The sequence below is a fragment of the Condylura cristata genome, unplaced genomic scaffold (genome assembly GCF_000260355.1).
Source record: "Condylura cristata isolate star-nosed mole 26May11 unplaced genomic scaffold, ConCri1.0 scaffold00014, whole genome shotgun sequence".
In the NCBI taxonomy this organism is placed as follows: Eukaryota; Metazoa; Chordata; class Mammalia; order Eulipotyphla; family Talpidae; genus Condylura; species Condylura cristata.
In genome coordinates, this window is record NW_004567115.1 from 46,514,516 (window position 1) to 46,531,339 (window position 16,824).

The 16,824-nt window shown below is 38.0% G+C and overlaps 1 protein-coding gene across 1 annotated transcript in view; it reads left to right on the forward strand.

Annotated features, from left to right (window-relative positions):
- Nucleotides 1-16,574, forward strand: part of NEIL3 (nei endonuclease VIII-like 3 (E. coli)) — a 40,835-nt gene extending 24,261 nt beyond the window's left edge. The window contains exons 5-10 of the mRNA XM_004682413.1: nucleotides 2,592-2,666; nucleotides 4,667-4,833; nucleotides 6,855-7,024; nucleotides 8,379-8,799; nucleotides 14,873-15,047; nucleotides 16,392-16,574. Of these exons, the coding sequence (XP_004682470.1) occupies nucleotides 2,592-2,666; nucleotides 4,667-4,833; nucleotides 6,855-7,024; nucleotides 8,379-8,799; nucleotides 14,873-15,047; nucleotides 16,392-16,574 (1,191 nt within the window). The remainder of the gene's footprint in view (nucleotides 1-2,591; nucleotides 2,667-4,666; nucleotides 4,834-6,854; nucleotides 7,025-8,378; nucleotides 8,800-14,872; nucleotides 15,048-16,391) is intronic.
- The last annotated feature ends 250 nt before the right edge of the window (nucleotides 16,575-16,824 follow it).

The window sequence follows — 16,824 nt, forward strand, 5'->3', positions numbered from 1 at the left end:
GTCAGCGAAGAAGAGGGAACAGATTTACCAGCTATGTTAACGTTGCTGAGCTTGTAATAAAGGGAAACTTATTAAACTGCTAGATGAAGATGTCAGGAAAAGAACTGGGTTTTATTATGATTTTTCTTGCTCTTCAATTGCAGGGACTTTAACTTATATGTAGAAGAAACAAAAACTAGTAGAAAGAGGTTAAACTTGTAGAAAGGAGAATGGTGATAAATCAGTTTGACAGAGAAGGTCAGAGAAGTTAAAACCAAACCCAGGTGGAAGGATTACATATATCTTAGCTTCCAGGGAAGAATTCTACCTTCGGGCTTTTATAGACATTCAAACAGTCTATCAGCTGTGTCATTTTTTTTTTCCCACAGGAATCCAAAGCTTTATTTTATGTAACTATTTCTTAGGTTTTATAAAATTCAAGTCAGCAGGAAATAAATTTTAGAAGAAACCAGTTAGTGATACTTCCAGATTTTGCTCTGCTTTTTGAAGGCACTCTATATAAAATGGGAATAATGAAGAGAGTTTTAACAAGGATGAGTTTTTTAAAATCACTTTGATTTTTATATGGAAATTGTTTTGGGGAAAAAAACCAGAATATTCTAACCCCAAATATATTATCTGTTAAACTGAGAATTTAGCTTTTTATCTATATATCTGCCAGCCATTCTTCTAGTGAAACATTGTTTGCCTATAATGTCTGAGGAGTTTAAAAAGCAATGATATTTCTGACTTTTACTGTTATTCCCCTAAAAGCATATGTACAATTACTAGAAAAAGCAGTTTAACATTCCAAAGTGGAACCAAACATAGTATGAAGCATGGTAAGAGAACATGAATTTTAGCAATGCACCTGTTTTTAACTTTTTAGTCAATAATTAAAAATATATGCTACTTTTAGAATAATTATGTTGAATCAGTGGTTTCAGATTTCACAGTCACTACTTGACACAAGCTATGCAACATCTATCATCTGACAGATTCCAGGTAGATCGGGAAAAGTTCTGAAAAATCAGACTTTTCACTGCTAACTTATGTTACGGCCTCCCTTTTTGTATAATCGTAATATCAAAATATTCTGAGCAACTTTCAGTTTACAATTGGATTGTCTCAGCCTCATAAGGCCTGCCTGCCTTGACAGGCAAGCACTGCACCAGGGTGAGAAATTCCTCTAAAGTCAAGAGACTTGACTACTGGCTGATCAATAAAAACAAAAGGGCTGTTTTTGCAAAGTCTCTCTTACTGCCTGAAGAAGGATAACCCAAATCTTATCATTCTACTATTTCACCTAGCCTTCTATTCAGCTTCTAAGAATTACTCAAACTTCCTATTGTCTGGCCTTTAGATGTGGAAATTCATCCAGGTTGCCTGTTTGAAACTAGTCAGGTTTTCTACCTGCTACACCTCAAAGGAACCCACAAAAGTCTTCTGGCTAGTCTTGCAGGTCTTTAGATAAGGAAATTCATCTATGTCTCCTATTCAGAGACTTGATTAGCAAGGAATTCCTCTTCCTGCCTCCCAGGATGTCTCAGGTAGAAAAACAAAAACCCATTAAGTAGTAGATAAGGTTTAAGGGACTTTTATCTTAGTTAATCCCCACTATAGTAATATTAGTCTTAAACTTTGTGCACCTATGTACCTGTTTTTAACCTTGATTGATTTTAGAATGTTATAATCTCAAGTAAAGGTCAAAACAGACTATTCGTAGAAAAAAAGATGATTGTAATCTCTCTGCCTAGCTCCTGTGCTGATGTCATCCCACTGCTTGCTCCTAATGTATAAAATAAACTTCTGCAAAAGGCAGAACAGGAAGACTTGCACCCAACTCCCATTCCCGTGTCTTCCTCGCACCCGCTCCCCTTTTTTCCTTTTTCCCCCTTTTTATAGGAATCTCCACTCGGTGACGCCATTCCCACCTTAAGACCCTGCCTGTTCTGCCCCCCAATAATCCTTGATCAGGGACAAAGTCTTCGACAACTACTAAGTTACTGTCTGTATTATGTAGATACATTTATATGTCCATATACATAAAACAAGGGTAAGGCATCAGGCTGAATTTCTTCAGGCGTTACCTCTGAAAACTCATATACCAAATGATAATTACATCTACAAGGTGACACTTAGATTTATGCCTGTTTCTGTCACACACACACAAATACTTTGGTAAGGTCTGTTTCTGAGTTCTTCCATGTGTTAACAAGTACTTTGATATTGATGCATATATATGTCATTTCTTTTTAAAGCTTGATAGTGATCTTGATGACTATCCACTCCTATGCTTATACTTCCCTTTCTTTTAGTTTGTTTCATTTCAAATCCACCAAGACTTTCAAGTTGGCTGACTTTGAAGACATCTAATACAGAATTTAGAGTTAAAATTTATAAAAAAATAAAAATGTTATATTTTTTATTATACTATCTCTTAAAAAGAACTCTCATCTTAATGGCAATAGTTATATGAAAAATGGAGCCTAAAAAATCGCTTATATTTGAAATCTTTTTGTAGTTTTCTTTGACAGCATTGGCAAGTGGTATTATTTTGCTGTGGTAATGAACAAATTATGAAACTATTTTCTGTTGTTTTCTATTTTAAGGTTTGTCAGCTAACAGATGAGCAGATCCATCACCTTGTGAAAATGACACGTGCTTTCAGCATTCTTTTTTACAGGGTAAGGGCAAAAATTTTTTCTACATAAAATATTAGTTTGATGCTTTTCTAGTGCACCATAAATGGTAAAGCTGTCTAGAGCCATCTAGTGGTGAGACCATAGAGCTACTCTGCCTTGTGGGCATAATTAACATCTTGAAATCTTAGGTCATAGTTCATTCCAAACTCAACTGAATATATTGAACTATCTTTATACAAAGTTGTTAGCATTTTATGTTAGCATTTTACTTTTACTCCAGTTCTAAGTTTGGACCTATAAAAATAAAAGAAGCAGCCCAAAGAAACAGATTCTATTCTTTGAGGTACATAGATTTCCTCAATGAACCAGATTTTCCCACTAGCTCTCTGTGTGTTTCAGTATAAGCTTAGTGTCTTCATCTGTAAAATAGGTTGGTGACACATCTCTCCCATTCAAAGTCTTACAGGGGTGAAGTAAGTATACTTACTAAATTGTGTATTTTGAAAATTATGCATACACTTTTACCAACAAAGTATCATAAATACATCTGATTTTTCCCCCTCATAACCCATTTTATATATTAAAAAAGTTATATATATATATATATATATATATTTTTTTTTTTAAAGATTTGTTTATTTGTGCATACAGAACTGGGGTACAGGCCAGAGGCTCAGGGGTGGCGAGAGGCTTCACCAGAGACAGAGCGGGGAGCAAAACAGGCAGATCGACCAGAGTACACTGCCGAGGGGAGCAGCGGGCGGGTCAGGAGAGGTCTGCCACGCCATGCGGTCACCTCCGGGGCAGGCGGGAATCGAACTCATTCTGTAGCGGCTGCGCCACCAGGGAGGGCCCAAAAAATTATATTTTACTATGACTAGAAAGGCAAGTACTGTGGGATTCTTCACTAATTGACCTGAAGTATTAATGAATGCTTGTTCCATATGTCTGTTTTGTTTTGTTTAAGATTTATTTATTTATGCATCTGGCCTGGGGTACAGGCCAGAGGTATGGGGCTTGAGAGGATTCACTAAAGACAGACTGGGGAACTGAAAGACAGGTTGAGAGAGACACCTGACTGAGGGGAGCAGCAGGTAGGACAGGACAGGTCTGTTGCACCATGTGGGTCAGCTCCCTGGTGGGATCGAACTCCTGCTGAGTGGCTGACAGTAGCTTGATAGCGCTGAGCTTAACCCCTTGGACCACCAAGGAGGGCCCTCTGGGACTGTTTTAATATTGTATAGGCTCACTTATTCTTTCGGAGAAAGATAATTAGACAACTGCCTATTTCAATATTTTGGTAAATAAATGTAAGTATTTGTCAGCTTGGATGTGGGGAGTCATACCCTGGACTTATAAATTCACTTGCTGATGTAAACTCAATATATTCTCTTTGTAAGAGCTTTAAATGTATTTGGGAAGAATAAAATGGTGACAGAATATCAAAACATTTCTTGAAAAATAATTTATACCAAAGTAGAACATGCTCTTGGCTAGGATTGCAGTTGAATTTTATTTTCTTTTTTAATGAATCTATAAAGTTAACAAAAAACCCTGTCCTTTCTCAGGTCAAAAGAAAGGATGGTCTTGTTAAACTTTCCTCCTAGAAATAACTTTTTGGTCTTGAAACTAACAGCTTCAGTGTTCTAAAAATAATCAGATTTAAAGCTAATCTAGTCTTTTTCATATAACCACATAATTATGTTTAATTAAAAAAATCTTAAAAGCATGAAAGACATTTTAAATTATAGAACTTTTATATCCCTTTTAGATAAGAGGGTAAAGTTATGCAAAGAATAGCTTTGAATACTAATGTTATAAAATAATGTCAATTATTTCATACAAAGTGTATTTAACCTATATTACTATTATCTACCTTTTTCTCATGAAAGAAAAGATTATGTGGAAATATGTACAAACATACGTTAACGTTCAACAGCTTATTTTCAGAAATGACTTCCAGAAAGGTAGGTTCAAAAAGGACTTCTTAGCAACACCGTCTTGTAGATAACATTATTTTTATTTTTATTTATTTTCTGCAGTGCCATAAAGCAGGATCAGCTATCTCTAAACACTATAAGGTTTACAAGCGTCCTAATTGTGGTCGGTGCGGCTGCAAAGTCACTGTGTGTCGCTTAGGGGAGAATTGCAGAATGACATATTTCTGTCCTCACTGTCAAAAAGAAAATCCGCAACTTGTTGACATCCGGTGAGATTTTATAGGGTACTGCTACCTGCCCTTCTAGAACCCCGGGACTGACTCTCTCCACCCCAGTGCGCATCTGGCAAGAACACTTCCATTCTTCACGCTTCTGCCTCTGCAGCGGAGCAGGCTTGGTTGATGGGTGCGGTGTGGGATGTGGGTAAGAAGTGTGGAGACGAACTCACGGGTTTTAGACCCAGTCACTGGAGTGCGTGCGGATGTCCTTTACTGACGAGAGACAAAGCGGTGGAGTTGCAGATTGAGGGGAAAGGGGGCATGAATTTGATGTTCCTAGTTTCTTATGGCACCACAAACTGGGCAGTAGAAGCAACAGAAACTACTCTCCCACGAATCTGCGTGCAAGAGGGTCGTGGCTTTGGGTCCTGCTGCAGACGTGGGCAGGGCTGTGCTCCCCGCAGAGGCTCTGAGGCAAAGTCCACCGTTGCCCTGGGCCGCTGAAGGCCACCACCATCGCTTCAGTTCACTCCCATCTCTGCTTACTGCTCCTACTCCATCTCTCTCTCTTTTATAGTTTATTTTTCCATCACTTTGTGCCTTTTTCGATCTCAGTTGTGATCCCCGTGGGGTTCCCACCACCAATTCACCCGTGTGCCATCACCATAGTCCAGTGCATTTCCCCGTGCCCCCCGACCCCCATTTTTGATTCCATCTCTACTCCACCCCCATAAAATGTCTCTGGTATATAGTTATTCATTATTATTATTTTTTTGTCCCCCGATCCTTTATGTTCTTGTAATGAGTAAAACCATCCGGTATTTTCTTTTTCTTTCTGGCTTATTTCACTAAGCATGATCCCTTCCAGCTCCATCCATGTTGCTGCAAAAGGCATGCGTTTATCTTTTTTGATTGCTCCTACGCCATCTCTTATTAGAACACTTGTGATTGGGCCAGAGGAGCGGGATATTTGACTGTGTCGAGGTCCTTAATTACAAATGCAAAGACCCTGTCTTCATAAAATAATGTGTATAAAGCCCTGGAGCTTCTGATCTACTTTCTCTGGGAGGCCAGTCGTCAACCAATGAGAAGCATAGTAAGTTTGAAATCCCAGTTACACATCCAAGTGGAGATTAGAAATAATTACTAGTTGGTGAGGTGGAAATGGAGCAGTAAGGGAAGTTGCTATGTAAGTGCTTTAAATTACAGATGTTATTTTGGAATAGGTAATCACTCCCACTTCACTGTGGCTAACAGTCAGGAGTTAGAGCTTTTTAAAAATATATATCAGATATACAGTATCAGTCATAAAAAGGAATTGCTGGCATTGGCATGTGTTTAACCGCAACCACGTGGTGAGTTCCCCTGACTTCGAGCATCTCAGACTAGGACCAGTCTGGATCTTTCTAAAGCCTTTGGATAACAAGGTGTTGTTGTAGGTAGAGAATCATGATTTATGTTTGTGACCAGAAATCAGGGCTGGGTTGAACACTTGCTCACTAATTTATTAATAAGATCACTGACATATCTAGATAGTCAACACATCAAGTATTATTTTTACCTGAAGGGAAATAATACCAGGTTATTTTCATGACTGTATCAACAAACTAACTTAGTGATTAGTAGATACTATAAACTGCAAAGGCACATGGCTTTTTCAGAAATCAGTGTCAGACTTTTCCTCAGTTTACTTTCAATTCTACTTTCTGCATAACTTGTTTTCCCCTAATTTGGTTGAGTAAACATATTTTTAGCTTTGCTTTGGGAAGAGTACCACTTCATTAAAGCATTACTTAAGAAACACTTCTTCACAGTTATGGCAAATATTTTTACGGAGCTTTAAAAAAATGCAACTTTTAACTTGAAATAGCAGGGCTTATTGGTTCTTTCTGCCTTGAACAGCAATAAGCACGGCCCAAGTGAAAACATTTTATTCTGGGCTAGAACAGAGCAGTAATAAATATGCAACATTTGGATATTTATGGGTCTGTAATAGCTTCTAAAGGATCCAAAAAATATAAGAACAGGCAATAGTAACAGCTTAATGATGAACTTTAAAACTTCTTTTCTAGCCAGCTGCCCACTAGAAACAGTCCACTCCATTGGCCGTGCAGTGGGGGGTATCAGATCATGGACTCTGTGGCTGGGAGGTCTGAAGAGCAGTGGGCGTGTATGGCCTGTACACTGATAAATCTGCCTTCTTCTGAGACATGTGAGGCTTGCCTGACATCAAGGCCAGCAGGTAATACACACTTGATGTTGAGTTCTATTATAAAGAAGGTTAATTACAGGAAGTGAGGTATGTATCTTGTTCCAAGTCGATATTTCATAACTACGTATAATGCTTTCTTTCTGAATGGTTTAAAGAATCACCAAACTGGCTTGTAAACCAAGCTAATATCCTGTTGAATATTTTTCTAACAGGGAGGAAAAACATGCTTGCTAAAAGAGTATGTGCCTTTGTATCTCAAAAAACTGAGATGATCACATCTGTTCTCTACTGTTTCTAATGAATTATTCAATAAAGCTTTGTTTTATGCAGATTTCAGCAACTTTTGAGTTTGATATTCAGTCCAAGTGCTTCATAAATTGAAAGGGAGGATTTCTGTAAGAATATCTTTGCAGGTGGAATAGGAAAAGGCTGAATTTTTTTCCACTTCTTTATCCTTCCTACCCCTTGTTATTAAAATCTTTACCCAGACAATTGTACTGATTTCATTGAAATCCTTCAAAATAACTCTTTAGAGCTCACAATTCCATGCGTTCAGAGAATGCAAAAGCTCAGAGGAGACCTGTGATTAAGAGCTGTCTCATTGGTGTGGGTGCATTGTGCTCTCGGAGAGTTCTTTCTTTCTTCAATTAGAGATGAGAAATTTCCTTCTTGACTTAGGAACCTCCACACTTTTACTTGCCTTCATGCTGTGTTTTGTTCTCTGGGCCAGGAAAACAGCATCACCCATGCACAGCTTTGGAAGGGGGTTGGGGCTCCTGTTTCTCACACCCCACTCACCCTACAGAATCCTCCACCAGAGCCCTCAGGAAACCAGCCTTAGTTTCCCACACTGATTTGAGCACATTGCAGTGGCTTTACACACCCATTAACTGTTTTATACTTTGTGAAACATATTTAGCAATGTTAAGTCTTTGTGGTTCATCTTTACTTGGTCTAAATAAGCCTTTCACTTTGTTTCTTCAAGAAATAGATCTGCTGTTCTCAACACCGGCCTCCAATTGCTCATCTAAAGCTTTATGGGACGTCACATCTTAATTACCACTGTTTTAGCATGTTCTAATTGTAACAAAACTAATAGCTGAATAACCTTTAAGTATGTAAACATAAGGCAAAGCAAATATAAATCTTTGTAAACCCAACTGAGGCCCCTCCAAGTTGTTAGAATTTTGCTATTTATATAAGACTTCATTTCCTAATAAAAATACAGTAAAATCTGAATTACCCATGCTTACTTTGTTTTACTAGCTCTCTGTGTTAGTACACTATGATAAATGAATAAATGATGTAATCAAATTAAGAGATGTTTCAAATAGTCAATATAGTCTATATATAGGATTACTGAATTATGTCTTTCTCCTTTTAGATTCATTACTCAGCAATAAAGACAATCTGGTTGCCGTGAGCAGCCTAGTGAAGTACCCTTGCAATGAGTTTGGAAAACCCAGTGCAGATGTGAAAATCAACAGGAAAACTGCATTTGGTACGACAACCCTTGTCTTGACCAATGTTAGCAATACGTCCAATCCTTTGGAAAGAACCAAAAACCTAAACCAGACCGTAGGTGGAGAATTCCCCTACTCTCCATCCACTCCTATATGTTTTCGTGGTAGACGGCCCCCCTCCAAGCAGAGGACAAACAGCCAAACTCTGCAATCTAACAAACCGAACACATCACCTGTGGTCTGCTCTGAGTCTAAATTATTTAGCCCGGCACATAAAAAATTGAAGACAACCCACTACTCATCACCAGATCCCAAGAGCTGCAACCCTGGATTTTCTAACAGGTAGGATGCTTATAACCATGACCTTTAAAGTGTTTGCATGAAGTATTAAGAAGACAGAAAAACCATCCATTGCTAAGAAAGCTGACTTTATTTGGGTAATGTAAATCAAACTGAAATACTAGTAATTTGCAAACTTTGCCTTCTCTAGCTTAATGTTGGAAAAGGGAGGAAAATGGAAAAAAAAAAGAATTTCCTACAGCTATAAAAAGTTGTTGTTTTACTGGTTATACATTCTCAAAAGAAAATATTTGGAAAAAGTGGAAAGTTATAATAAAGAGTGTTTAACGCCCCTCCCCCTATAATCTTACTAGTTATCAAGCAGTGAGCATTTTTTCAAGGATTTCCTTCCAACAACATAAGTTCTTGTAAAAGGGAAACGCGTTTGTAGAAGTTGACCAAGTGTCTTCTAAAGAAAGGGCATCTCAGACAGGTTACTGATGTGTCTGCTGAGGAAAGGGGGTGCATCTCAGACAGCTGTGTGTGGTGGTCTTTGTTCCAACCACACAGGGACCGGGAACACACCTGCTATTCTTGTGTCTGAAATGAAAACATGGTGCTCCCAGGCAGTCAGCCTGCCAGGCTGAGAAGAGCATCCTGAGCAGAGCCCAGCTGCTTTCACCAGGAGGAAGAAACTTTAGTAAACCAGCTTACCCTTCCTTTAGTAATCACTGGCAGTTCCTGATCAGTCAGCTCCTCCACCTAGATTTGTCTTTTTTCTGCGCTTTTAACTATCTCTGTCAGAGACGCCTCTCCACAATTTTCTTCACCAAGTTGATTTGTTTGCTTGCTTTAGAAAGCCTATATATATCTATATATGTAGTATTTTTCACTGAAGTGAAGGTGAAGGGTCTTCTTCCCAGGTGTGCCTTTTCTTGGGATGTAAAGTAAACTCAGAAGGACTGGAGGCACTTGGGGCAGTGTTCCCTCTGCTTACTCTTGTCCCCTGACTGAAACACTTCCTCTTGGTGGTGAGGTGGGAGCCACAGGGTAGATCCTCTTAGTCAAACTGATATATATTTTTTTAAGATATATTTATGCATACAGAACTGGGGTACAAGCCAGAGATACAAGGGCGATGAGAGGCTTCACCAGAGACAGTGGGGAGCAGAACAGGCAGGTCTACAAAGTACACTGCTGAAGGGAGCAGTGGGCAGGTCAGGAGAGGGCTGCTGCGCCATGTGGGTCACCTCTGGGGCCGGGGATCAAACTCATGCGTATCGAACTTTAGTTTCTTAGTGCTGTGCTTTTTTAACCCGCTGCACCACCAGGGAGGACCCAGAGGTGATTTTTTTTTAATGATTTATTTTCTTTATTTATGCATACAAGAACTGGGGTGTCAGCCAGAGGTGGGTTGGGGCGGTGAGAGGATTCATCAGAGACAAAGGGGGAGCAGAACTGGCAGAAGTACTGAAATATACTGCTGAGAGGAGCAGCAGGTGACACAGGAGAGGTCTGCTGCGCCATGTTGCAGCAGGAATCGAACTCCCATTACAGTGGCTGTGCATAGCTTCATAGTGTTGAGACTTTAACCCCTGATCCACCAGGGAGGTCCAAATTGAGAATTCTTAAAGCATCTTTTGTAATTGAATTCCAAGAGAGTTTTGGTCAATAGACATTTTTATCTCATATTTTCTGTCCAGTCTCTACATTTACTATAGTTAATCTGGATGAGTTGTCCTTGACTGATTTTCTTTTATTTACACTCATTTTAATAACAAAAGTTCAACTTTTATTTGTGATACCCACAGATGATCAACATTTAAATTAAGCTGTGGGACCATTTTTAACTGTTTAGATTAGCATACAGCCTTTTCATTTTAAACCTAATTAAAATCTCCTGACTAAAGTTCATGAAAGAGCTAGTTAAGGGTATCTGAGGGAGGAGACTAGCTTGTAGAGAAAATCACTTCTGAACACCTTTTTCTGGTCTGTAGCTGAAGAAGAAAAGAGATGTGATCATTTCAAAAATATTGTGACATTCGTTGTACCCAGATGAAATAGCTTGGCATATTTTTATTTCCTTCGTGCTTTATAGAAAATCTCAGACAATTTAACTAATGAATTAGAGATTTGAGAAAACATTAATGTAACCTTAAATTTAAATGATTTCTTTATAAGCCATTAGTAATAGGGTCAGATGATTAATCACAGCTCACAGCGTTACTTGAAATGCTGCAGTGTGTGTGTATGTGTGGAATATAAGAACTCCAGGACCAAGTCTCCACAATCAATCAAAATCAACTAGCAGAATAAATGTCAAGTGATGAAATAAATTCACCCAGCAGCCTTTCTGCACCCAGCTACTTTACAGGGAATAAATTGCAAATTACTGTCATTTATTTCATTTTTCTCCTTGTCTGGCAGCGATAGTGGGTAGTGTTCTCATCTTGTGGACGAGACGCCAGCAGGAGCTCACAACATAATACGATTAAAGCAGGTGGTCCACTCAGAGAATTCATAGCCTATTCATTTTTTCATTAATAATTATATGAGAATTAATTTGCCTTTTGTTCTCTTAATTACTGGTCTCATCACCTCATATACATGCCATGGTGAGGTGGCATGTTTTCAGATCAGTCTTTAGATCTATGTACTTGAATTTTATTCCAGCTACTGGATTATAAATTAGATGGATGAACCAATTTTTTAGCAGTTAAGAACCACTGCTAGAAAGAGTTTTAAGCCTTTGATGCAATCATTGTAAACACAACACAAAACAGTGATTTATTTTCTAATATATGTGTTTGAGGTTGAAATTCTTCCTGAGCTAATGCAAAGGTTCATGGAGAAGAGAAAAATGAAACTAACAAAGTCATATTTTCTCACACTCAATGCCAAAGATCTACCCCCACCATCCACGCCATTACCAATACCTTCTACTAACTTCTAGAGTTTTCAGTCCCCAAGGATTCAGAACCACTTGGCATCCTCCAGAATGTGTCATTTAACCTCTGCTTGTTTTAATCCTTGAAATACTGCTGAACTGCAAAATCTACATTCATAAGACTAATTAGTTCCAAAACTTTAGACAATGTTTTTATAATAATGAATCATCCTATCTCTGAAATAAGTTTAACCATGACAAACCAGTCATAGAAAAAACACTATCCATTTTTTTAAAAGATTTATTTATTTATGCATACAGAACTGGGGTACAGACCAGAGGTGCAGGGGTGATGAGAGGATTCACCAAAGACAGAGTGGGGAGCAGAACAGGCAGATTGGCAAAGGAGAGCAGCGGGCAGGTCAGCAGAGGTCTGCTGTGCTTTGTGATCACCTCTGGGGTGGGGATCGAGCTCATGCTAAAGTGGCTTTAGCTTGTTAGTGCTGTGCTTTAACCCGCTGTGCCAGGGAGGGCCAAAAACAATATCCATTTTAAAATGACAAACTGTAATCTTTTTTTTTTTAATAAATAATATAATAGTTTATTTTTACATCATTTTATGCATTTTTCCATCTCAGTTGTAGTCCCTGTGGCACAAACCCATATTCTTTAATCAGATCTTTGTTCCATGTTATTTACAACTATTTAGTGTGAACCTGTTATGTATCCAACATTGTTCTCAGAGTTGGTGACTTCTTCCTCAGCAACTGAGGCCAACAGGACCAAATCCAACCTTCCATCTGTTTCTGTAGACAAAGCTGTATTGGAACATGTCCGTCGCCATTGGTTTACCTATTATCTATGACTGCTATTCATGCTGTAACAGCACAGTGGAGTAGTCAGTACAGAAACTACAAGACTATGATATCACAGAGACCACAAGTCTAAATTATGAGTTAACTGAAAATATTTGCCAACCCTGAACCTGTTACATTAATAGAGGATTCATAATTCAGAATTCCTAGTCAAATAATGGTCCTAATTATTCAAACTTAATTAAACTATTTGGTCTGCTATCCCTAAAGAAAATGCCCAGCAACATTTTAGAAAGTTTTCCAATGATGAAAACAAATAGGAATCAAGATGTCCTCAATTAATTAAGACATTTAATTATTCTGGATGTTTCCTAGCATAAAATTAAGATTAGCTGTGCATATTTAGAGCTAATATGATCACAGGTGGCATCAGTATCTTGGTTACATTAATTGGAAGCTCTGCAATGTCATGTGTATGTAAAACATCTGGAATCTTGTTAACAAGGGTTCTGATTCTGCCAAGGATCCCGAGTGGGGCTGGGTAATTCCTACATTTCTAAGGCACCCAAGAGTTGGTAGTGCTTCCAGACAATTGACCTTATATAAGTAGCCTGGGGTTAGTTTTTTTAACAGAAGAAATGGGTTCCAACAGCGGAGAAAAGGGACCGAGGGGCAGATAAAACTGCAGTCTTTGCTTTCCTTTCCAGCGTATTCCTGCCTTCCACTGGCCTCTTCGCCAGAAAAGCATTACCAGTATGAAGATGTCAACCTGTCCCTGGCTAGGTTGAAACAAGTAGATTAGGAAATGATAATGAATTGTTATCTAGGCTGTTATTCTTCTTCTTTTTTTTCCTCCTTTAACATTTTTTTTAAGACAATATTTGTGACCCACTTGCTTTAATTTTGACCCCTTCTCTTCTCTATAATCATCTAGATATTTATCTTTCCTGAACCTGTGAATTTATAATATATTGTCTCTTGGGTGAAATGGAGGGAGATTTATAGAGGAAAAAAAAAAACTCTCTTCTTTTCCCTCTTTCTGGGTTGGTATTAGCCATCATTTTAAAATATAAGCTAATGTCCTTCACCTTCAAAAAGGTTATCAGTGAAATAGGTGCAGGTAAAATATTTAATTGCAATGATTTTCTTTGCAATAGCAACTATTTAATTTTACTGATGCTTTGCTCTATGAAAAGCTTCAGAAAGGACTCTCAAAATGTTTGCATTCATCCCAAACATAAATTTGAGTCCATTTAAAACGATATATTTAAGCATCTGTTTAACAATTGAGATTAAACCAACTTCACAAATAAAAGATGAAATTTCTATGTCAGTTATATCTCAGTCAAACTGGGGGAAGTTCTCTAAACATTTCAATTAGATATGATGCCTCAGGGTATCATTGTGGCACTAAGTATGTAAAGAATGTAGTTTAGGGAGCAAGGGAAAGAGAAACTAACACTGATTTTTAAGAAATTACTTAAGAATGATAGTTTGTTCCTTAGAAATTAATGAAAAAGAATGAACTTTTGTATCATTAAAAAGTTAAAAATAGGGAAGTTAAGGGGGAGGGCTTCTGTTTTAATTAATGTGAGTGCTTTTTCCCTTCCTCTGGTTTATTAAAGAGAATAACTCATAGAAAGGCATTATTAAAGTATGCAAAATATAAAAAATTAAAAATAACAGTGAAGTTTCTTTTCAAAGAGAAAATGCCAGTGATACAACCGCAGGGGAAGCCCAACCTTTGACCTTTGTTCACAGGACTCTCTTGATCTTAATCGTGGGAGAAAATGGAGCTTCCCTTGATTCCTCAGGGGAAGAATCAAGCTCCCTATTAGCTTTACAAAATACACATGTCTGCACTGCCGGGCAGGCTGTTCCTGGCTGAAATGTGATTGCACCTATTATAGTGGCCTTGATCAAAGAAAAGCATAGAAAATTGTCTTTGAAGTGGACTGTAGAACCAGTGATCTCTTCAGCCTTGTCAGACCCATTGATGAGAGTTTGCTACTGATGAGAATATAATTAGAGATGATTGTGACTTGTTATTTTGAGGGGCGGAGGACAAGACAGGGGAATATTTTAGAGGAAATAAAAGGGCTCTCGTGGAGTGTTGGATAAGAGACAAACAGCTATCACAAATGAAAGCTAAGATGTGGGATGTATTGGATGCATCATTTCTCTGTTTTTATTTTGCAGACATTTCAAGGCTATCCTTTAGGTATGTAGGCAAGTTTGCGAGTAAATTAGACTTACCTGGGAAAAACAGGAGTGTAAAAGACTGAACAGTTTGCATAATGACCTGATGTTGTCCACGGAACATTCTTTGGTACAATTTCTTTGGGCCAGGAGGATTCCAACTTGGGGATGAGGTGGGGTGGGCGATTCCTTTAGTGCTATTATGGTGTAGCTCTTTTGTAACCTGTCATTACAGTGCACTTCAAATTAATACGGCAGATGGTACTTGTACATTAAATGCTGGCAGTCCTCACTGCAGTAAACACGACCGCCTCTGTGTTCTCCGAGTTGTGAGAAAAGATGGTGAAAACAAGGGCAGGCAGTTTTATGCGTGTCCTCTACCCAGAGAAGCACAATGTGGATTTTTTCATGTACGTATGAGATTGATGAAGCTTACTACAGTGTCATTGAGTACTTCATTCCTACACAATGATAAAGAGCAACCCTTTTCTGATTTTAAACACTAAACGTTGAATCATTTCAAATGCAAAAGGTTCATGCAAAAAGTTTCAAAAAATAATCACTTAAATTTTTAGATGTATGATATTTGTAAACTCAGGTAAAATTATTGCTATGGTTAAGAAAGAAAGATATTGTGTGACTTACTCACATGGCTAATAATACGAGTTGAGAATTTGCTGTTTCAAAAATCCTTGAATGCTATATCAGAATCTTGGCATACAGGTATATGAGAAAATTATGTATATGCCCCAGATTTTTAGTACCACTTAGCCCATCCTACTATATATATTTGACAAAGAGAAAAAGTGATGGCACAATAGCAATCTAGATGAAGATGATTCCACACACATTTCCAATCTATGAGTCTGCCTTGCAGATGAGGCGAATTAGGAAACAAGAATCTTGGGTCCTCTTCGCCATTCTCACAACATTCCTCAGAGGGAAAATACCTCATACACTGAGTGTGATTTCAGTGTTGACAAGTGCATATTTTTCCAACTGCTTCATTTGGTACAGAGTTAAAGAAAGGAAAGAATTGTTCTGCTTCAGTGCTGGAACAAAACTTTATTGGTTGGGCTTATTGAGAGAGACAATGTCTTTAGTGTAATAATTTCCTAAGGAATTCCCCATGGGAAAATGGTTAATGATTTTAGATCTTAACCCCTGCACAAAATGTGACACCATCCTATTGAACTTACAGATATTTTTTTTCCTCAAGAAGCATTCATGGATATAATGGAGAAAAAATATTAAAATTAATAATGTCACAGTCTGGGTTATGCTTCTCATAAGGGCAAAATTAATAAAACTAATACAGTGGGATCTTCCTAAATTATTCTAGGAAATTCTGGGAACTTTTTATTTTCCTAAGAGAATAATCAAGTTTAGTAGTAAGTCATAACACATCTTTGATCTGAATTTTAACCAAACCAGACTCGTAGCCAGAATATCAGTGATTACTTTATGGCAAGATTATAGTTGTTTTCATTGATTCTCAATCAGGCAAAGAACTCTATAAATATGACCTTCGACAAAGGAATTCAGAATTCTGGCAATTTTCTGTGTGATGCAATCAAATTTGTTGGCGATGCTTTATCAGGATAGAGTTTTTGTTAAGAGCAACTACTAAAGAAGCATCTGTCTTAGAATATCAAGTACTGGTCACAGCAGCAGAGACCCTATGGCACTAATCAATGAGCCCCTGACCCTCCCTCTCACGTCCACATAAACTCTACACCCTCTTTTCTCCGCAGTGGGCAGATCTATCCTTCCCGCTCTGTCACCACGGCAAACGCTCCATCATGAGGACGGTGTTGAAGATTGGACCTAACAATGGAAAGCATTTTTTTGTGTGTCCCCTTGGGAAGGAAAAGCAGTGCAAATTTTTTCAGTGGGCAGAAAATGGGCCAGGAATGAAAATTATTCCAGGATGCTGATATTTTCTGCTTTTATATAAAAGCTGGCATTCGATCACTTCAAACTGCATATAATGTTTAGTCCCTTTTATGGTGGCAAGATGGATTACTTATCGTACATTGGAAAGTTACTGCCACATAGGAAAACTGTCACTTTTAAATGGGATCTGTCTGTTTTTGTGTATTATTTTTGCCCCAATGAAGGCTGTTTTGTAAAATGTACAGTACATTCCATTTTGAACATGTATTTAGCGCATTTAGAAATGACAAT